This window comes from Hyaena hyaena, unplaced genomic scaffold (genome assembly GCF_003009895.1).
Source record: "Hyaena hyaena isolate Hyena2069 unplaced genomic scaffold, ASM300989v1 scaffold_28, whole genome shotgun sequence".
NCBI lineage: Eukaryota > Metazoa > Chordata > Mammalia > Carnivora > Hyaenidae > Hyaena > Hyaena hyaena.
Window position 1 is genome coordinate 3,982,496 of NW_024080660.1, and position 21,420 is coordinate 4,003,915.

The following is a 21,420-nucleotide window of genomic DNA, read 5'->3' on the forward strand; positions in this document are numbered from 1 at the left end:
AAATACATTTAAACTTAAGAGAAATAGAAGACCAGAGTCATTATATACAAAACAAAATAAAAATATCCCCCTCCCCCCCAAGAAAATGAGAAAGTAGTAGGAAATGAACAAAAGAAGAAAAACTGTTAGGTAAATTACAACAGACCGAATGTACTTGCACATAAAAAGAGTAAGAGGGAAATAGCCCTAATTGAAAGAGGGATAACACAGCAAGGCAAAGTGGAGACAATGAGGAGGCACCATGTGAATGCAAATGAACCGGGTCTTCTGTGTGTATTGTTAAAATAGCTCCCGGTGCGGTGCTCAGGCGGAAACCTAGTAGCGCCGGCATATCACAGACACAGAGATCTCTGTCCTGAAATGCTATTGCGTGTTGGGGGAAAATTCAGTCTTGAACTTGGGCCTTGGAGGTCACGTATTTCCAATAAGCAGTGGGGAATGGAGGGTGGATCGGAAAGGGAAGTGGCTCCCTCAAACTCCACAAGGAGTCCGTACAACAGTTGTCCATCCTGGGACTGCAAAAACTTACAAAATCTAAAGAATGGCAATTCCTATGAAATCATCTCCAAAAACATTTATTAAGGAGATCTAATGAGATCTCCTGCATTTCAAGTATCTTTGCTGTAATGGTTGGTTCTCTCAGATCTTCTCTGTTAAGTGTTTTCAGTCAGTCTGTGCTTGCTCAGTAGGACCCTACTTGGGACTGTCTTCAGCCACGGAAACAGTACTTGAATGTTACGCTGCCTGGTGTGGAAAATGTATGCAGTCGTTTAACACAACAAGTTTTAGACCATGTCTTTATTCCACTTAAGTGTCTTCTCCATCAAGACCATCTTGTAACTTACCAAGTTATTCATGAAACTGATTTTAAAAAAACTTAGAAGCTTATACTTAGTACTGTTATGAACTGCAGTATGACCGACTTATATTAGAAGTGGGGTTAGGTCAATAGTACGTTTTAAATTCCTGTAGGATAAAAGAGAGTTATTGTTTTCGAAATTGGCTGGGTGGGTGCATAGCAGCCGCTACAAGCTCCTGGCAAATTTCCAAAATGTCCACTAGGGGGCGCTATCACTCCCATTGAAGCCATTGGTAGGTTAAGAGCTTCCTCCCTGAAGTCAGAGTGGGCCTGGGCTTTCACCCCAGCCTCGTGAGACCTTAGACATTTGATTTACCCTTTCTGTGCCTCAGCGTCTTGGGTGAGAGTAGTACCTGTCACCTAGAGTTAGAGCGAACACTGGTGAGTAAGTGCATGGGGAGTGCACAGAACCTGAAACCCAGCAACCAGTAAACACTTGATGAGCCACTGTTCTTACTCTTCCAGTAAAGTTGTGATAATTACTATTGTTATCAATATTACTAGTATTAGTATACTATTAAAAATGCTGTTATTGAAAGACTTCTCTCAAATGTGGTGCTAGGCTGCTCCCACAGGTGTATAAAATAGCAGTTTCCCCTCCCCCCACCATGGAGCTTACCTATGAGCTTGGAAGAAATGAACCCTCTTCAAAATGGGCCCTCCCAGCCTGGTTCCCGGATGCAGTGATGGGTCTAGGTGTCAGGCTGGGCCGGGCTTGTCCACAGACCAACCTCCTGGAGGGGAACCCTTTTCTTAAAAAAAAAAAAAAAAAAAAAAACAAACCCTGCTTTTTAAAAAATGTTTATTTATTTTTAAGAGACAGAGCATGAGCAGGGGAGGGGCAGAGGAGAGGGAGACACAGAATCCGGAGCAGGCTCCAGACTCTGCTTTGTCAGCACACAGCCCAATGCAGGGCTTGAACCCACAAACCATGAGATCATGACCTGAGCTGAAGTCAGGTGCTTAACTGACTGAGCCACCCAGGCACCCTGAAAGGATCCTCTTCTTCCCCAGGGAGGAGGGTGTGGGCCCTGGAAGGCTGGAGCTGGGGGAGCACCGGTGGGGAGGGGAGGGGCCTCAAAGGGCTGGACAGTAGGAGCCCTGGTGATGTCTTTGTCGAAGGCAGTGGAGCCAGTAAAGTGGGACTTTGGGAGACATTCTCCTCCTTCCCAGGGTGCCTATGCCATGTCACCACCGCCTCCTCACATTTGTAAATGAATCTGAGTTTTCAGAGTGGCTTCCATTCATTTTCCCATTCCGCTTTCTCTAGAAGTCTGTAAAATGATGGTTGATATCCCCATTTCATGGACCAGGAAACTGAGACGCAGGAATTTTGGTGGCTTGTCTAAAAACGTCAGGCAGCTTGGAGCAGGGCCAGGAAGGAGTGGGGGCTCAGGGCCGAGGGGGTTGTGGAGGGGGCCCTGTTCCTTGGTAGCAATAGGATCTGAACACTGGTCACCTGCCTGAGCCCGTCATGCCTCTCTCCAGAAAGAATACATGACTGTGAAGTTACAGAGCAATACTCTTGAGGGCATTCTGCTAGGTGCTTTCCCATCTACATGTCCTGACTGCAGCCCCCTTTTACAACCCCGGCCTGGTTCGATCAGAAGGCTGATCTGGGCTGGGAGTTGGAGCAGGCAGAGGTCTATGGGCATCGTCCTGGGAGAGCAGCCAGCCCATTTTGGGGGAGGGAGACACCCAGCCATGTCCTGTGCTCTCATGTCTCACCTCCTCCTCTCCAAAACGCAGGCTCTGGCCCGGACGGCGCTGCAGATAGACACAGGTCCTGGAGAGCCACAGGCTCCTGGGGCACCTCTTACAGCTTCAGCGGCCTTGGTCTTGAGTCTGCATCAGAGCCCAGTTTTCCCTGATTCACAGAGGACAACAGGGTTTCTAGCTCTCCTGGGGATGTTACAAATCCCCCAAATACAGTCATATTATTTGTTAAACATGCACGTACTCTCTACTAGCTCTTTAGGAATGAGAATAGGTGTCCGGAATTTGAAATCAGCCCTTAGAACCAGACTACAGTAAAACAGGGAATTAGAAGAGGCCTGCCTTCCCATCTCTTCTTTCTCAATGTTCTTCTCGCCCTTGAACCATTAATGCCTCCACCTCTCAGGCATCCGTTAGAGGCCCAGCTGAGGCCCGCCACTCTCCTGGGCTCACTTTCTGTTTTTAGTCTCCACCACATAGAATTCACAGGGCTTCTTGACTGTTACTCAAGATTTCAAATTGAGAAGCTCTGATAAAGTCCTTCACACTGAGGATCGATAACTGATAACCACAGAGTACCTGGCAAAAGACATAAACCAAAGGCATTGAGGCTGGATGAGTATAATTTGGGTGGCTCTTCTGATACCCCTCCCCAAATCATACACCTTCTTGTACCCTCAAGCAGAAATACAGGGCACTGTGTAGTGATCGAGAAAGCTGAAGGATTAATTTTCTTCTCCTATAGTTCTACGACAGTCTCAGAGACAAATCAATGGGAAGTTTCCAGGATCTGAATACTGATCTGATAACGTTCATTGCACAGGACCTTGAGATAAGTCTTTTTTTTTTTTAATTTTTAACGTTTATTTATTATTGAGATAGAAACACAGCATGAGCAGGGGAGGGGCAGAGAGAGAGGGAGACACAGAATCTGAAACAGACTCCAGACTCTGAGCTGTCAGCACAGAGCCTGATGCAGGACTTGAACCCATGAACCGTGAGATCATGACCTGAGCCAGAGTCAGATGATCAACTGACTGAGCCACCCAGGTGCCCTGGGACAAGTCTTGATTTGGGACTACCCGGACAGAAGAGATGCCGGTGGTTGGCAGCGTACCACGGACCCAGCTTTGCTTTTAGCCAGGGAAGGCTCCATCCCAGACCCTCTCCCCTCTTCTGCCGAGCTTGTAAATAGCCACGAACCGCAAGGCCAGCCTCAGGCAGTCACAGAGTGCGACACACACACTGCTTGTACAAACCATTCATTTTATTTCCTGTATCGGATTTATACAAACTTGCAAGATACAAATGCAGAGCTCACTGGGATTCTTCAGTACCTATAATCTAAAAAGAATGTTGCGGAGCAGAGAAGCAAATGCTCACCTATCAGTCAGGATGCCCCTCCCCGGGGAGGGGCTTGTTAGCTAGGAAGATGCTAAAGGGGCTGCTACAGATGTTTGGTCCCCCAACAGAGATGCCCTCTGTTTACCTAACTTTTACTTTTCTTCTAAGGTCACTTTTATACTAAATAAAGACACTGAGATCATACATTTCCTTGTATGGTTTATTTAGTCTAAGACTAGCAAATCAAATTGGCCCCAGTATGTGCATAAATAGATATATGTATATATACGTATATTTCATATTTTCCTTAGTTTTAAGAGCTGCCAGGTGGGGGGGAGTGCCTAAAGGGGAAAGGAATTGATTCCGTCTTGCTATACTCAGCCCTGCCCCAGAACATGCCTTTCACCAAGGCAGGAGACCAAGTGTGCACAGCTGGCGACCTCAGAAACTCTTTAAAGTGACAGTAGCAGTATTTGATTACAGCCTCTTGGTTATTGATCAGGGAGGTGATGTGCTAATTGGGGAGGACCTCGGATAGTAACCAGAGCTGTCTCCTGGTGGGTCACTTAGCCCTGGGCCTCCGTCTGGGCCCCGTTCATTCATAACAGGATGCTCCAGGCTGGGAATAGGGTGTCCGTGAAAGTCAAAGTTGGGAGGTCAGGCTTCAAATGCTAGCCAGGAGCTCTGTGACAGTCCCAAACCTTTGATTCCAGATCTGGACAAAAGACTTCCGTTCTGCCCGAATCCTTGCAAGGTGAAGAGCCCCTTGTCTACTTTGTGGGCTGAGAAGCCGTGTGGAGGGCTGGGCCGGTGGAGTTCAGAGCCCAGGCGGCAGCCCGCCTCATGAAAGTCCCGGGGGGGGAGGGGCTTCCTGGGCAAGGCTGAGATGTTACCTTGTCTGTGGGGCTCGATTCAGCCCAGAAGCTGACTTCACAGTCTGGGTGCCAGACCGAGGTACCGTCCCCTTAACGACAGCCCCCAGAGGAAAGGTCACAGAGGGAGACAGAGGTCGTAGATGTGACCCAGACCAGAAAGGGATCAAGGAGTGTGAGAAGTCCAAGGAACTTGAATGTGTCTGTGCTGGAGGGCCTGTGATCCCAGACTGTTTTCCTTTGGCCTTTGCACTGCCTCCTGACTCCATCAGGGAACAGGTTTCTTGGTGCTGTTTACCATCGGCTGCCGTGAAACTGTCTGCCCCTTCCAGCAGACCGGTAAAGGGAAGTGGTCCAGGAGCACACTGGGGCCGCGTGTGTGCCTGCACGGGTGTGCTTCAGTGCACACAACTGTAAACATTTCCTTTGAGGGGATTCACATCCCGTAACCCTAGCGGGTCATCAAGAGTTGACAGTTGTAATCAGATCCTTAGACCAGGACTTCCAAGACTGTGTCCTGCCCTGGTGCGAGGCTCTCCGGGTGAGCTCCGGGGACCAGCCCTCTGCAGGCTGGAGAATGGGAGGAGGAAGCCGCCGGGGAAGAGGAGAGGACAAAGGGTTGGACCTCGAGGCAGCCAGCCCAGTCTCCGCCCACCATTGGCCCATTCCATTCAGACATTGCACATTTTTGAAAATAGATTTGCTTTTATAACAAAAGCATAAAATAGCTCTGTCTGTCCTCTCCCCTTCTTTGGATCAAAAGGCATGGGGTGTGGCCACAACCTGCTAGGAATGGCGTGGAAAGTGAAGGAGAGAAAATGGGCCTGGGTAGGAGTCCTGGGAAAGGATCAGACATCCAAACAAATATATATATTATGTATATATCTATAATATGTATAATCTTCATAAAACATATATTAAGGCATGTAAAGCAACATAAAGAGCCAGCTTTATGAAATAGGAGGTGAGAGCGAGGTTGCAGAGAGGTGCAGACATTAATCCTTGGTATTTTACATGTATTTCTAAAAATATCACTTAAAAAAGGGAGAGACAGACAAAAAAAAGGGGGGAAGGCCTGGAAGGCCCCCAAAGAGCTGTTTCTTGTGGGCAGAGAAAGGCGTCAGAAAGAGGGAGAGCCAATCCCACCCTCCAGAGTGTAAGAGAGAAAAACAAAACAGGTTTGGGGTGCTTGAGCTGTGCTAAAGATGGGAAATGTAGCCAAAGATCACGTTGAAAACATCTGCTGGAAGTGAAGTGGAATTCCCCAGCCTGCAGTCCCTCCGACGCACGAGAATATCCTAAGCACCTAGAACAGTGCCTGGTACATAAAAGGTGCTCGATAAATAGTTGTTGAATGAATTGCCATCTTTACTTGCATATGAACCAGTAACCGTCCCAGCCGTGAAGGAGTGGAGAAGAGTTGGTGGCAGCTAAAGTAGTTGTTCTTGGGGCCGCTGGAGGCTGAAGTCTCCGAGCATCAACTCTAGCAAAGAGAAGCCCCGGGGGCCAAGGTTTTTCCCAGCTTCACCGTCTCCCCTCCCTCTTCTCTGGCTAGTCCTTGAAGATGAGCGGCAAGAAGGAAGAATGAGGTTTGCTTCTGTGTCTCCTCCACTGGCCTCCATGGGTAGGTGGCTTGTGAGACAGCCAGGCTGGAAGGGAGTCCTCCCGTACAGCCTCATCTGGTCCTCGTTGGAGGGGAGCCTGGAATGCGGGGTGGGGTCCTAGAATCTGGCCTCCCAGATTAAGGCTGCATTCCCTCTCCAGGGCACATGCTCAGCTGGCCCACAGCACATTCCAGGGGCAAGGGGGGCAAGAAAATGTCCTGAACAAGGTTAGGAAAGGCCCCGAGGCTGATTACACCCTATGGAAGACAGGTGCTTCTCTCTGACCCTGAGCCTAGTAGGGGAGGCAGACACCAGGCCCAGATCTGGAAAGAACCATCTTCCAAGCTGCTCACCCACACGAGCATCCCTGCACCTAGGACCCTACGGCCTCAGGCCCCCTGTGCTTGTGGGCGGGTCCTCCCGGAGCCAGCGTGTGGGCAGCCCTCGGATCTGGGGGACCAGGTGGGGGAGCAGAGCTGACAGTCTGGCACTGTACTTGGCACTAAGCTAAGGCTCCATCCTGGGGAAACCAATCCCATAACCCCCTTTTCCATCTCTGCCTTGTCCTCTTTCTTGCCGACGATTCCTGCCGCTTCCTCATCCTCCCTCCCACTTGCCTCCGACCCTCCCTTTCTCTCTTCCAGCCCTTCTCAACCTGCCCTTGGACGCTGCACAGACCTGCATGCTGCTTGCTCTCTACCCACAGCCAGCCCTGTCCCCTCCGGGGGCCGAGAAGCCTCTCCCCATCTCGTCGTCTTGTCTTTGGCTCAAGCAGGGTGGTCAGTCTCCACCGGACCCCGAAAGAGCACCCGTAAGCAGAGATGCGTCAGAGCCTTGGGTACACCTGGGGCAGCAGGGTGGGGCCGATGGCGGGAGGATGCGATGGCAGGCGCCGTCTTCAGTGTCAAGAGGGCCCAGGAGAGGCAGAGTGTCCATCTTCTCCTCCCCGTAGTCCTAACCTAAGACAGCCCAGGGCGTCTTTCCCACCGGGGCATCCTCTTTGTCAGGGAACGTTCCAGGAAGGCCATCACAGGCCCAGGCAGGGCCAGGCCTCGCTCCTGGCGACTCGGGCCCCAGGCAGCCCCTGCCCGCCCTCTCGAGCCCTGGCCAAACTGCCATCTGAGTAGCGAGGGGCTTCAGGGCCGGGCGTGGCGACACTGAGGTATCCCCCGGCAGCGGCAGCGGCAACCCCGGCCCCCAGCCTGGCTCCCTACAGCGTCCCCACAGGAGCGCCGGCGCAGGGGGCCAGGGTGGGGAACCAGGACCTCAGTGGGCGGAGGCGGCCTTCAGAACGTGGCTCTGTGGAGCTTCACACCGTTGGCCTCGGCCAGGGCTTGCACTAAAGAAGAGAGAAGCGGGTAAGAAAGGTGCTGCCCAGAGGAGAAAGGACTCCAGCCAAGCTTGCCTGGGAGACAGAAGTCTCTTCCTGTAGAACCCTGTGAAACCCGCCCCCCCCCCCCCCCCCCCCACCCGAAGGGGGAACATGGAAGTCTGTGTTCTCTTCCGCTTGCCTGATACTGAGCGGCCGTGTGCTAGGGGAGAGCAAGGTGCACAGCCTTTGCTACAGTTTCCGATGGGATTTTAATTGGCAGGAAGATCTGGTGGGAGGGTAATCGGGGACTTCTGAGGCAGGACTGCTGGGTATCTCAGCAGGTAGAAGGCTTGTTGGCCCACAGAGGTACAGGGGAGGGAGGCTTCAGCTCTGTCCCTGTCTGCTTCCAGAGAAGCAAAGCCCACGGGCACTGTGGTACCAAGCAGCGGCCCTGCCAGCAGGGGCCAGCCCAGCACTGTGGGCTCAAGCAGATGGAGGGAGGGGAAGGAGCAGCACGTGGTGGGGGGGGGCCACTGGGGGTGAGGGAGAAGCGATGTTGGGATGAAGGGGTGTAGATGGCTCATGCGGGTGGGGGGGTGGGTGTAGATGGCTCATGGGGGTGGGGGGGTGGGGGACCCACTCCCCGCGGTGGATGAAATACAGAAGAAAAGTTCTTACGTCCGAGCTCAGACCCGCATGGCATGGCTGCTGTCGGCGCCCCGTGGGGGTTCAGACGCTAGGGGGTTGGCTGGTGGAGTCGGGGAAGCAGGGGAGGTGGGAGGACTTGGGGTGGCACATTGCACTGGAAACAGAAATGAACAGGGAGGTGAATAGGGGTGGGTGGGGAGGGGAGGGGTGGGGAGGGCGGGCACCCAGAGCAAGCGAGGCCCTTCGCTGGGCAGAGCGCCAGGCAGAAGGCAAGCAGAGAGGAGAGCTGAGGCGGAGCTGGCCTCGTTTCCGGGTGCCCCCGGAGGAGCGTGGGTCCCCGAGGAGACAGGTGACTGCAGGCTCTGCTGAGAACCAGTGTGGCTGTGGGCGAGGCTGGCCTCTCTGGGCAGAGGCTCCACTCCCATCCTTACGATGGGGAGATGGTGTGGATAGGACCCGTGATGGCACCTTACACACAGTGGTATCATGACCAATAATGATGAATAGTGCAGTAAAATCACACTAACCCAGATCGTCAGGCCCCCCATCTAACGACTGGATCCAAGCTGTCACCGGGGGGGATCCCCTCCATTTAAATGGATGCGTCCAGCCGGGCTGAAGTGAGCTGTGGGAACTTAGACCAGTTCAAGGTCTTGGAAACAGCTCCCTGTGCGCACTGGGGAACCCCCTCTTCCTCAATCGTGGAAGGGCAAACTTTACCCCTGAACAAATCATGACAAACCTTAAACTGGTGACATTTGAATTAATGGATTTTACTCTTATTATCATTATGGCTCCATGCCGAGAACAGCAAAGTGGAAGGAGAACGGGAAGGGGTGGGGTCGTACTATGAGGGACAAGTTCTGTGTGGTCTCCAGGCCCCTGTGCACCCAGGTGCGTCTGTGGGGCAGAAGACTGGCAGACAGAATGTCCTCCTTTGGCCTCAGAGAACCAGACCTCAGCCAGGGTCACACTGTTTCCTCCGAGAGAAGGATCCTGGCATCAAACTTCCTAGTCCCTTGCTCTCCCCCCTGCCCGGACCTCAGCACCTTCCCTCCCCTCTGTGCAAGAGAGAGGCCGGGTGCAGCTCACACCACATATATACGTACACCCACAGTTGTATATAAGACCTAGAAGTTTCTCCTGAGCGGGAAGCTGTGTCTGCCCACACACAATACATAGTTTGTGCACGAGATCCAATGCTATCTCCACACGCACTGTGCATGACTCGGATATGTGTGTCTGTGTGCTTCCAAACCTGTACTCTTCCACACGGCCCAACACACGCATAGCTTCACATACAAACACACTTGCAGACGCTTTCGAAACACACATCGGTGCGTATGTCTGTATGGTGGACCCAACGGTTAGTTATGTGGCAGCTTCAACTTCTAAAATCGTCAAAAAGATAAAAAACTAAGCAAGGGCTATTTCAGGAGAGCCAAACAGATGTTCCAACGTACATGCAGCGAGGCTCTTACAATTATTCATAGATGGGCTCCTTGCAGTCCACAATCACTGTTATTCTCTACCGTTCTAACACATGTTGACCTGCTGGGTTTCTACCCCATGGGAGATCAGAAACAGGGAAATTAGGGGAGAGAGAAGAATCAAGGTACCTACTGACAGCTAGAAGAAGATACGATGGAGGAGAAAAAGTCTTTTATAAAATTAGATATAAAACCTGTAAAAGTGTAATAGTTTGGGACTGTTTAGCATAGCTACAGTCTGTTCCAACTATACCCCTAAGGGCATTCCCTTCAACAGAGCAGCAAAATAAGGATATTTATAATGATACTAAATTAGCAAGAGCAAGAGAGATGGATTACATTAAAGGTAACTTCTCTTAAAAATTTTTTTTAAATGTTTTATTTATTTCTGAGAGAGAGAGAAAGAGGCAATGTGAGCAGGGGAGGGTCAGAGAGAGAGGGAGACACAGAATCTGAAGCAGGCTCCAGGCTATGAGGTGTCATTACAGAGCCCGACGCGGGGCTTGAACCCACGAACCATGAGATCATGACTTGAGCCAAAGCTGGACGCTCAACGGACTGAGCCACCCAGGTGCCCCCCGTTAAATGTAACTTCTTAAAGGAAGGCAGCAAAGTACTCAATACCTATAAGGAATATATGCATTGAAATAGTTACAATTCACACGTGTAGCAGCTATGTATTGGACAGAGGTGATATTGTAATTGTGTGTCCACAAGTACTACCACGTCTGCACGCATAAATAATCGGTCACTGGGCACCTAGGAGGCTCAGCCGGTTGAACATCCGACTCTTGATTTTGGCTCAGGTCACCAGCTCAGGGTTCATGGGATCAAGTCCTATGCTGGGCTCTGAGCTGACAACACAGAGCCTTCTTGGGATTCTCTCTCTCCCTCTCTCTCTGCCCCTTCCCTGCTCACACACTCTCCCTCTTTCTCAAAATAAACAAACTTTTAAATAAATGAACAAACAAATAAATGGTCACATGTGCTCTCTCCCGTCCTGCACACACAGATATAGAAGTATTGCAACGCATACACTGTATACAGCCTACGCACAAATGTGTTTTATCATTCCCAATACTGCAGAAAAAGCCAATCACACATAAATACATACATTCATAAACAACTACCTCCATCCTTATATTGTACACTCATCTATACATATTTAACTCCAATGGTTTACTAAATGCCACCTATACAAATAATGGTCTCCACACCATCTCCATAGACATCTTGCACACACATACACTCACATCTCGCCCCACACACTTGAATACACACAAATCCATGTGTATCTGCTAACATTACCCAGATGCAGATGCCGCACACACACAAATTTAAAATTGCCGCATCTTCCCGTATACACCATACTCGAGTCAGCCCACGCTGGGTATACCGACTAAAGCCATAGCGCTCGGCACTGACTGCACACCCGCACTCAGGCACCACTATGGCCGGGGGCCCAGTGCTCAGGTCCCAGGCTTGGACCTACGCCCGCATTGCATGTGCCCAGGGACGGTCCTTTCTGTCCCTGGCAGAGTGGCAGCTCAGAATCTGGGCCACAGGCCAAGGGGCGGTGGGGACAGTAGGCTTGCTTAGTCTGAGGTCTGGCCCCGCTGTGCCATTTTTTAAATAGTTGGGGTTTTGGCAAAGGCAAAGTGCTGGTTTGCTTTCAGCGTGCAGACCCTGAAATGTAAGCTGGTGTGTATCGAGAGGGAAATCTGATAGGCTGGGGGGTAGGGGGTTCTGTTTTCATGGAAACTTTGGCTGGGAGACTGGAGTCAAGAGAGCTCGGGGCGGGGGCGAAGGCAGAGGCAAGTTTTAAAAACAGTGTTGTGTGCTCTACCCCTTGAAACGGGAAGTTGCCTTTTGCCCAGAGCATGTGGAATTTGATCTTTGGAAGATTCAAGTTCGCTTTACAGATGAACTACAGAGAGGTTAGATAGAGGCCTCAGTGCGGCCAAACTGGTTTTGCTGCCCTTGGCTGCAGGATGGGGCTGTCTGAAGCCTGCGCCTTCTCGGGTCCTCGACTCCCGCTCAACTGACAGCTTCTCTCTGAAACACCTCCAGGGGTCTTCCTTGGTCACCCATCCAATGTCCCTTAGACCCTAACTGCCAGTAGGTTCTCCATCAAGGTGTACTTAAATCCCTTTGTTGCTGCTGAAAGCCCTCTGTCTTCTAAAAATATCCATATTTAAAATAGCTAGAAAAGCCACAAACAGACCCTACTTCTCTTTCAGCTATTGCTATTTCAAGGCGTACTACCACCGTCACGACTACATCTGGCTAGCATTATTGAGCGCTTACTAAGTGCCAGGGACTGTGCTAGGTGCTGAGCACTTATGGTTGACATCCCTCGTACCACAAGGCAGGTATTTTGATTTGAATTTTACAGATGAGGAAATGGGAGTCTCAGAAAGCCAGAATTCAAACCCCTCTTAATCACCAACATGAAACGTCATCCCTTCCACCAGGCTCCTGGCCACAGTCCTGATCTGCTCATCGCCTGCCCCTCGCCCAGGCTACCATCTCTGGCCAGCACCCCCATCTCTGCCTCCTCCTCCACCAAAGCCCTTGTAAACCCGGCATCCTTCCTGGGCATCCCTCTCGACTGGCCTTCACAGCTCTTCTTTTCTGTCCTAACCAACTTTTATCTTGGGGACGATGACATACTGTGTCCCCCAGGCTTCATGGAGTCTTGGAGTCTCTTCCGTTCTTCCTGATTCCATTCTGACCTTTGTTGAGGCTGTATCTCAGGCTGACTAAGCCTCACTGTGTCTACCTGGAATCCTCTCCCTTTTGTGTCAGCGTGAAGTCCATTCCTCATGCTCATCTTTAATTAGCAGAAAAGTGGGTTTGGGTCGGTAGCCAGAGTGGTGACTGCATCCCTCTCGACTCTGTGGCTACCTGCGGTGCCTCCACCTTCCCGCGCGCGTGCAGCAAGAAAGGGCGGTGAAAGGGTGCCCTGATGCCTGGCTCTCATGCCACGACTGGTGAATGCTTCTATCGCTCCCAATCAGACTCAGTTATCACCTGTTTGCCGTGCCTTTCCTTGAGCTGCCCACGTGGCATGGGGCTCCCTTGCTTTCTGCATGGCCTCTGGCCATTCCTCTGTAGATCTGCTAGTAGGGTCACCATGGCTCTGAGTTCCCACCTGCAACTTTGGCCCCTCTGCACCCCACGGAGCCTAGCACAGTACCTGGTGCTCAACAAATGCTGATCCTGATCTTGACGGTCTCCCTGGCCCTCTCTATCCCTGGCCCCCTTGCAGCACTGAGCTTCCTCCCCTGCACCTGGTCAGCCAGTCTCCCTGGAGGAGTGAGGCCCGGCCCCTCTCACCAGACAGCATGCGGCCCCGGCGGGAGGCCTCGGTCGCCAGGGCACAGGAGATTTCAATCCGCTTCTCCTGCTCCTGCAGCTGGCTCTCTGAGTCCTGCGGCATGTCCACAAGGTCCCCCTCGCCGATGGGCACCACGTTCTGCATACTGAGGAGGCACAGACACACAGACGTGGAGTGGGGGGGGATGGTCCTATTGGCTTGGGGGTGGGGGCTGTGGACTGAGGCTGGCAGAGTGGCCAAAGGCCTGTGAAGGGGTGAGTGGGACCCTGGCAAAATACATTTTGGGACCCCCCCCCCTGCAATGTTTTAACTTAAATTAGAAGGTTCAGGTGAACACTTAGGGCAGCCTTGATGAGGAAGAGAAGTCACCAGAGGGCAGCCCAAGAGTTTGTCTTGATGACAGCACGTGCCTGCACCCAGCTGTCCTTCTGATGCCCAATGGCAGTAGCATCTCTGCCGTCTACTGCCTTGAGCCACTGCCTCCGTCTGCTCCCCGCTGGGGACACTCGGGGCTCCCACTGGCATGGGATGGGGTGCTGGAGTCAGTGACACTAGCACCCCAGGTGCCCTGGGTGCCAGGGCGGGCAGATGACGTCGAGGTTCACTCAGGCCCGTTACCTGGACTTGGCAATGAGCGTCTTGATCCTCTCCACCTTCTTCTGCTTCTCCTTCAATTCCTCGGGGCTCAGGGGAGTATCGGGCTCCAGGTCAATGTACCGTTCAGGGATGAGGACTTTGTCTGGCGTGGACAGCTGCGGAGGGACCTGAGTCAGCATCCGCATCCCACCGCCTTCCAGGCATCCCTCCCCCGCTGCCCTCCTGGGCTTCACTCACCTCCTTATTGATGTCCACGTCATAGTGCTGGGGCTCCAGCTCCATTTTGCGAAGCCGGGCGATTTCTTCCCTCGGCGTCTCATAGGCCTGCCCCCCGGGCTCCTCTGCCCTCAGGGCTGCCTCCAGGTTGGAGATATCCACCTCATGGATGCTACGGTGACGGCGCACCTAGGGGACAGCACCGCCGTGACCACACGGGGCCTTTGTCCCGCTGCCGGCAGCCATTTCCCCTGCAGCCCGTGTGTCCGGGCAGCGCAAACCAGGCCTCTGTCCTCTCTGCTCGTCGCGCCCCATCTGGCCACCGCCCCACGGCCCCACCGCCCAGTTATCTTCCTCCCAGGCTGCTCGTCCAGAGCCTGCCCGCCTGCAAAGGTCCAGAGGTAAAATCTCATCAATGTGTCTCATCAGTATTTGCTACTTCCATCTGGCTGTAGCCTGTGTTCATGTTCTGTGCCACACATTTTGGGCAGTTGATTACTGTGTCTTACGTCAGTCTTTAGTTGTTTCATATCAGAGAAGCTCCATTCCACCAAGCAGAATGTAAGCTGCTTGAGAGGGTAGGACTTAGGAATCAAAGTTTTCCTGTATTTCTGAAATGTGGTGGGAAAAAAACTTGGGCAGATGCCTGGGGCCACTCCCAGCTCCACGCTCAAGAGCCATGTAGCCCAGGAATCCTTAATTTCTCCTGATTCTGTTTCCCTACCTCTAAACCAGGGGTGATCATTCCTAAGCAGGCACTGCCGAAGACCCAAATAAAACAATGTGAGGTTTGTGAACTGGACCAGGCAACAGTCGCCGTCATGATTATCTTCAGTAGCCCCAGCCCAGTGCCAAATACATAGGAAATGCTCTAGAAGCATGCAGAAGTGATGGCTCTCTCTGGGCGGTGAGTTTTGCGCTATTCTGTATTAAATGAATTTTGCGTAATTCATTTCAACTGAAACAATCAACGCGTGCTTTTGGGGGAATTGTTTTACTTTAAGCGCACAAAAAAGGAATGCTTGTTGCAATATACCTTCTGCCTAATGAGGAGAAGCCTCCCGCAGTTCTCCCCAGGTGCCCCCCACCCAACTGCCCCTGGCCCAGGCTGGTCACCCACTGGGGGTGGGTGCTGCGGGCAGAGCTGGGCCATGTCGGTGGGTCGCCGTGAGGACATTACCACTTTGTAGGCAGGCCGGGTAGCGGGGTCGGGGGCTGGGCTGGCCGGGAGCTGCAGGCTCCTTCGCTTCTCCTTCATAGAGCCGCTCTGGTGCCTCCGCATGCGGTCAATCTGCTCCTCCACGCTCATCTTGACCTTGCCCTCACCAGGGAACACAGCGCTCTTGGGGCGCTCCTGCTGCAGCGGGAGAACGGGGCTCTGACAGGTGCCCTCCCAGCTTCTTCAGCGGCCCTAATCCCTTAACGTTCCCTTCTCTGGGAAGCCTGTCCATAGTGGGTTAAAGAATAGCTCCTAAAACATACGTCCAAGTGCTAACCCCATAGTAACTGTGAATGTGACCTTATTTGGAAATAGGGTCTTTCTTTGCAGCAGGTGTGATTAAGGTAAGGTTCTTAAGAAGAGATCCTGAATTCCAGTGGACCCAAAATCCAATCTTGGGGGTCCTTACAAGAGACAGTACAAAAGAAGACAGAATAGAAGGAGATGTGAAGGTAGAAGCAGATATTGGAGTGTTGTGGCTACAAGCCAAGGGACAGGGAAGATTGCCTGCAGCACCAGAGGCTAGGACAGAGGCATGGGACACGTGCTCCCTCAGAACCTCCAGAAGGAACCAACCCTGATGACCTCAATTTTGGACTCCTGGCCTCCACGACTGTGAGAGAATAAACTTCTGTTGTTTTAAGCCCCTAAATTTGGGGTGCTTTGTTAATTTCCTCACAGCCCTAGGAAACACATCTACACCTACTGCCTTAGGTCGGCTCATTTGACCCTAATGTTTGCTGGATTTGTATTTCATCGCCGGCACATTATAATCCTTCTGTTAAATATTCTTCTTGTCTTGAATTAGGGCCACAGCAAATTGAGAATTATAGTCAGATAAGAACAATGCAAGTAACGTGTGTCTTCCTTGCCCCTTGTCCCTCGATACGTCTCCCTGAAGGAAGGCGTCTCCAGTGAAGCTCCTGCTCCCCCTCCCACGTGTCCTGCCTTCCTCCACCCGCTCGGGGACAGATGGGTGGACACAGAGGGGCGCCAGCCAGCTCAGGCCCGCTCAGGCCGCGGAGCCCGCAGATTGTACTCACCCGGGAGGAGAGTCCATTGGTGAGCGCGTTGGCACCCCTCCTCACCACCCTTGACGGAGTTCCCTCTTCATCGGTGGGTGACTTTGTCCGAGGAGGCACAATGCCAACTATAGGGAGACAGAAGAAACAGTGGGCCTCCTGGAGAGCAGGAGGGCGGACAGACAGGGGAGCCTGTTTCTAGAGGAGGCTCGGTCCCACCCGTGGCAGAGAGGAAAGGCCCCGGATGGGTGGCCCCTCACCGTCTTTGGCTGGGAATGAGCACCTCTCTGGGCTCCTCTCTGACTCTTGGCCTTGCTTAGCCTAGGAGGGTGGGTCAGGAAGTACCTTTGTTGAGAGCTGCCTGCTTCTCTGCCTCCACGTCTTGCCTGGCGGGCACAAGGTTGATGTCTCTAGCAGTGTCCAGGGGTGACGTCTGGTGGGGGTCTTTCTTGATTTGCTCGTAGCTTGCCTTGGGCTGGGGGGAGAAAGGACGTGATGCCTGGTGCTGTAGGGGCTGCTGGGGACTTGGCCCCCAGGGATGTTTCTTTGTTCTGCAATGGTTGGAGCACAAACCCTTGAAAACAAGGGCTAAGGAAACTCGAAGTGAGCCAGCCGGGACGCAGGCAGAGGTGAGAGCGAGCCTCCCACCCATGCCACCTTATGGCTGGCCAATGCCGGCTCACCTTGGGGGGTGAGGGCTCAGAAGGCCAGTCCTTGGCACACGCCAAGAAGCACAGACTCTGCTGGGAGCCCGAGAGGAGGAATGGCCAGAGGAGGGGCCGATAAGGCTGGGGATCTCTGAGGGCTTCATTGGGGTCCCGCCCCCAACTTCAGCAAAAGAACCAGCTGGGCTTTGGTACCAAGGTTCCGGGCGACAGAAAAGTGCATTTAGCTTGAGGGCTCGCAGAATCATGAGACGAGGAGGGGCCTCAGACACCACCTGCACCCCTTTTGCTCCCATTGGGCGCTGAAGAGTCTAAGTGTCAGAGCGGGGCACACAGAGAGATAGGGCCAGAGGCCAGAAAGGCCAGCTCTAGTCCGGGGAGAGACACGGGTAAGCCCGTTTTAGGCACAGGACCCCTTCTACTCACCATGCAACTTCTTGCCCAACTAACTGCCCCTGTCTCCTGGGAGAGAGGCAGGAAAGGGGGCCCTTATTTTTACATCCCAGGGCTGATAAAACCCAAGAGAACAGGGGCAAGGCAGAGACAGAGACAGCACGGGAGGGCCGGGGTCTGAGGTGGACAGGAGCAGAAACGGATCGGAGCGGCACCCATCGCTGCAGGTCCCTGGATTTTCCTTGCCGGCTGGTGCTGGCAGGAAGTGGGGCCACACCGGCCCGCACAGCCAGCGGCTCCCCGGGAGCCGCGGCATGGAGTAGGGCAACTAACTCATCGTCCCTCTGTCCGCAGAGAGGTGCAAAAGGGGGAAAGCATTTTCCGCCATCCCTTTCCTTATCCCAGAGTCCGACGGGGCAGCTGTGGGAAAATTAATACTGGAATGGGGAAAATGGCTCTGTGCGCTGCCTTGCCCCCTCGCCTGGCTGTTCGCCCCGCTCCCGCCGCCCCTGCCCTCCAGGACCCAAGGGTGCTGGGTACCTGACCCCTAGCTGGCTCGCCACTGCGGTGCCAGGAAGGGGAGCTGGGGTACGGCCAGAAGCGGCTCTCGCTAGGGAGTGGAGGCACTTTTGGAGGAGACTCCAGGGGGACGTAGGCTTTGGGAAGGGGGGGCCGTGGCGGGCCGGGCTCCTGAGGCAGAGAGAAGCCAGAGCATTAGGAGGAAGGAGAGCAGCCACTGTGAGAGCAGGAGAAAAGAGCATTAGCAGGGGGACAGACGACGACATCGTGGAGACCTGTGGCGGGCCCCTGGACCACCGACTCCCAGCTACCACCCAGATGCAGCCCTAGTTCTGGGGCGAGCCCTCAGCCCGGCCTCAAGCAGAGACCCCACCTGTGCACTGCTCCCCACTGTTGCCCCACTTTTCTCCAAAGCTCCCTGCTCACTGTCTCACCGGCACGCTGGGCCCACTCGTGCCCCGTGTCTTGGCTTCTGCCACCCCTCCTGTCTGTGATGCCTTTCCCTCGTTCCTGCACCTGTCCCAATGCTTAGTGGCTCGAAGTTCCATCGTCTCGGGAATACGGAGCATTTCCGGTCAATACTGAGACACATACCACCAGGCCCCAGAGGCTGGCTGTTTCCTATAAATTGGTGTGGGTTGGCACCGGATGCTGGGTCCCCAAGTGGAGGGCCGTGGGCATGCACATGTGCATTTCGGAGGCCTCACACCGTCCCTTCCCCTGATAGAGCCCCTGTAAACACGTGCTGACTGGCTAGGAAACTGCTCCCCACCCTGACCCTCGACCCTCTCATGTGCTGGAAAGATCCCGGCTTTAAATTCCCATGAAGTGGTATCTTTGTTAACCACCCTGGTGTTTGGGAAGAGAGTTCCCCGGAAGGAAGCTACAGATGACAAATGCAGATGAGCACAAGGAAAGGAGAAATCTGGAAGGAGGCCCGCCCACCTGGGCGTGAGGCAACGACCGCGTGAGACAGAAAGCCAGAGCTCCAGGACTCGCGGCCTCTGGGGCAGAGAGGGGCGCAGAGTTGGGGTCTTTCAGGCAAATGAGGACCTGCTCCTCCCCTCACCCTCCCACCTACCTTCTACTCCACTTTCTCAGCTTACCTCGGTGGACCCGGGCTTGGTAGGGGACCCCTGAGAGCCGGACACCAGCGAAAAGGGGCTCAGGGGGCTGGTGAGACTGGCGGAGCTGAGAGGGCTGGCGGGGCTATTGGAGCTGTAGGTGGCCGTGGGGCCAAGTCCTCCTGGGGGCAGAGGAGAGGAGAGGAGAGGTGAGGGATGGATGGGGTAGGGGTGTGGCCCAGCATGTGGATGGGCTCCACAGGGAGGAGGCAGGGGAGGACGCAGGGATGTGGGAGGAAGGTTCCGGGGCCACCTGGGCCCGCCTAAGGGACTTATCATGTGGGCTGGGGTGCAGGCTGGCCGTGGGAAAGTGTGGGGGGCAGGGGAAGGTGATGGATGGAAGCGACGCTGTTGCCTCCGAGATGTCAGAGAAAGCCAGCCCAAGGTCCCGGGCTTCAGGAGGACACTAAGTTAGTGGCTTCAGATCACCAACAGGCCCCTGGGCTTAGGGGTAGGGGGAGGCAGAGGCGCTCTTTGACCTTTGCTGGGGAGGAATCTGGACTATCAGGGTCAACAGTGTCTCTGACAGGTATGTTTGGTCTGTTCTGGGAGGAGGGGGAGGGAGTAAGGGAGTCCTACCTACCCTCCCGGTGGGGAAGATTCTGGAGGCCAGGGAAGGCCCTGACTAGCCCTGAGCACGGTGTAAGGGCCTGAGGGGTGGGAGTGGACAGATGCGGGATGGACGCCAGAGACACCAGCATTTCTGGTGAGCGTCCCAGGAGGCTGGTGGAGGAGGCGCCCACCTCTGTGCTTGGCCGTGTCTGTGCCCCGGGATGGGTTATTCTTCCTCAGCCCCTCCATCACGTCCTGGATTCTCCAGATCTCCTTCTGGATTTGCCGGTTGAGTACCTCATTCTGAAACAGCAGGACAACAGATCAAGGGAAGTGGCTGTGAGGAGGGTCTCAGCCTTCTCCCTGCATCCCTTTGGGCCGGCGGGAGATGGGAGCCCTGTGCGCATGCGCGTGCTCACAGCGCCCTCTAGCATGTTCATCTTTCTTAGGGGAAGACCGTGCCCCTTCGGCTTCTATGAATGGAATTTGGAATTGCCAGAGAAGAAGGCCCTGTTATCACAGTCAAGAGCCCCGTTATGCAAGCTTGCCTCAGCTTCCCCAGGGAGATCAGGGTGGTCTTGGAGCAAATGCCTCTCTAGGTGGCAGCTATGGTAGCCAGTTCTCAAAGGTAAGAGTTTCCAATTTACTCATATTCTTTATATCCCAACAGCCCTTTTATAATACACCCAATGCATGCCCAAATCCTCATCGATTTTTTTCAGTTAGAGACTACACTCTTTGAAGAATAACAGCTACCACTTATTTGGTGGCCCAACTCTTCTCCACGCCGCATACCAGGCTCCGCTCTAAGTGCTTTGCATAAGCTAACTCATTTCTGCATGAGAACTCTCAGCTGCATGAGAACTCTGAAAGACAGAGGTGACACGTGTCCTGACTTTGGAGACAAAGAGACTTGTGCCCAAGACCATCTGTTACTAAGCAGCACGGCTACCATCTGAGTCTGGGTCTATTTGTCTCCAGAGCTAGTGCTCTTGACCAGGGTGCTTCCCTACCTCCTAAAATGTTCATGTTACGTGAGGCCTGCCCACAGGACAAGGTGGCATTTGGGTGACCTGGACCATGAGGGCCTTCACCTCACCCTCCCTAACCAGCTGCAAGTGAAGCTGGTGGTGAGTTTACCAGAAGGAAAATAGGGGAACCTGGGGCATTAACCGCATCAGAGAGACAGGGCTCGTAGAGCCCGGGCAGACATGAGTGATAGAAGAAAAGGGTAAAGACTCGCCAGGGTGAACGTGTCCAGCCTCCTGCCTCCAGGCAGAGTGTTTCTAACCCCTCCTGGGAAGGAAAGCCTCCTTCCTATCATAAAGTTCCTGAGTGGGCCACTTCTGTGGTCACGAGGGATAGCTACACGTATACCCTTATCTGTGTTCGCATAGAGACCTATACCGGTACCTAGACCGACATCTGTGTCTGTATTCATGTGCTAAATCCTTGCAGTCTTAAAATACCTTCGTCTAACCTCACTCTCTTGTGTTTCAGCTTTACTCCTTCCTAATGACTTGATGGAACTAAAGAAGAGTCCACATTATCTTCGTCCTGAAAGCGTCTGTTTTAAGTGGACTTGAACCTTGTCCTTTGTCTCAGGACCGACTCCCTGTCTCAAGTCTCTGAGGGCTCTAAAGCAAGAAAGGAAGCCTCTTTTGTTTCTTGTGGCCGCAAGGACGAGGGAAGGCGTGCCACCCGCCCCTCCCCTGCCCTGGGCCCCTCTTCACCTGGACGTCCAAATTGAGCTGCTCCCAGAGGTCGTCGTGCAGGGCAGAGACCTCGGACTCAAGGTTCTCATACTCTATGGTGCTGTTCGTCAGGGCCTGCAAGGGGGCGTGGGTTTACTGAGAAAGCAGCCATTGCCAAAGGCTCCCCACCCCCCACCCTGCCATGGGGTCCGGGGCCAAGGTTCCCGGGGCCTG

General features: G+C 53.6%; 1 protein-coding gene across 9 annotated transcripts in view; it reads right to left on the reverse strand.

Moving 5' to 3' along the window:
- Positions 1–3,827: 3,827 nt before the first annotated feature.
- The window catches only part of PLEKHA6 (pleckstrin homology domain containing A6), a 147,483-nt gene continuing 129,890 nt past the window's right edge, over positions 3,828–21,420 (reverse strand). For 6 of the 9 annotated variants that reach the window (XM_039227451.1, XM_039227446.1, XM_039227452.1 and 3 more), the window contains 11 exons: positions 21,226–21,321; positions 19,684–19,795; positions 18,923–19,062; positions 16,585–16,714; positions 16,261–16,367; positions 15,179–15,355; positions 14,020–14,187; positions 13,804–13,937; positions 13,185–13,330; positions 8,386–8,509; positions 3,828–7,734 (listed from right to left, as the gene is read on the reverse strand). In XM_039227451.1, the coding sequence (XP_039083382.1) occupies positions 8,394–8,509; positions 13,185–13,330; positions 13,804–13,937; positions 14,020–14,187; positions 15,179–15,355; positions 16,261–16,367; positions 16,585–16,714; positions 18,923–19,062; positions 19,684–19,795; positions 21,226–21,321 (1,326 nt within the window). In that variant the 3' untranslated portion in view covers positions 3,828–7,734; positions 8,386–8,393. The remainder of the gene's footprint in view (positions 7,735–8,385; positions 8,510–13,184; positions 13,331–13,803; positions 13,938–14,019; positions 14,188–15,178; positions 15,356–16,260; positions 16,368–16,584; positions 16,715–18,922; positions 19,063–19,683; positions 19,796–21,225; positions 21,322–21,420) is intronic. The other 3 variants (XM_039227448.1, XM_039227454.1, XM_039227449.1) reach the window with 2 other exon arrangements.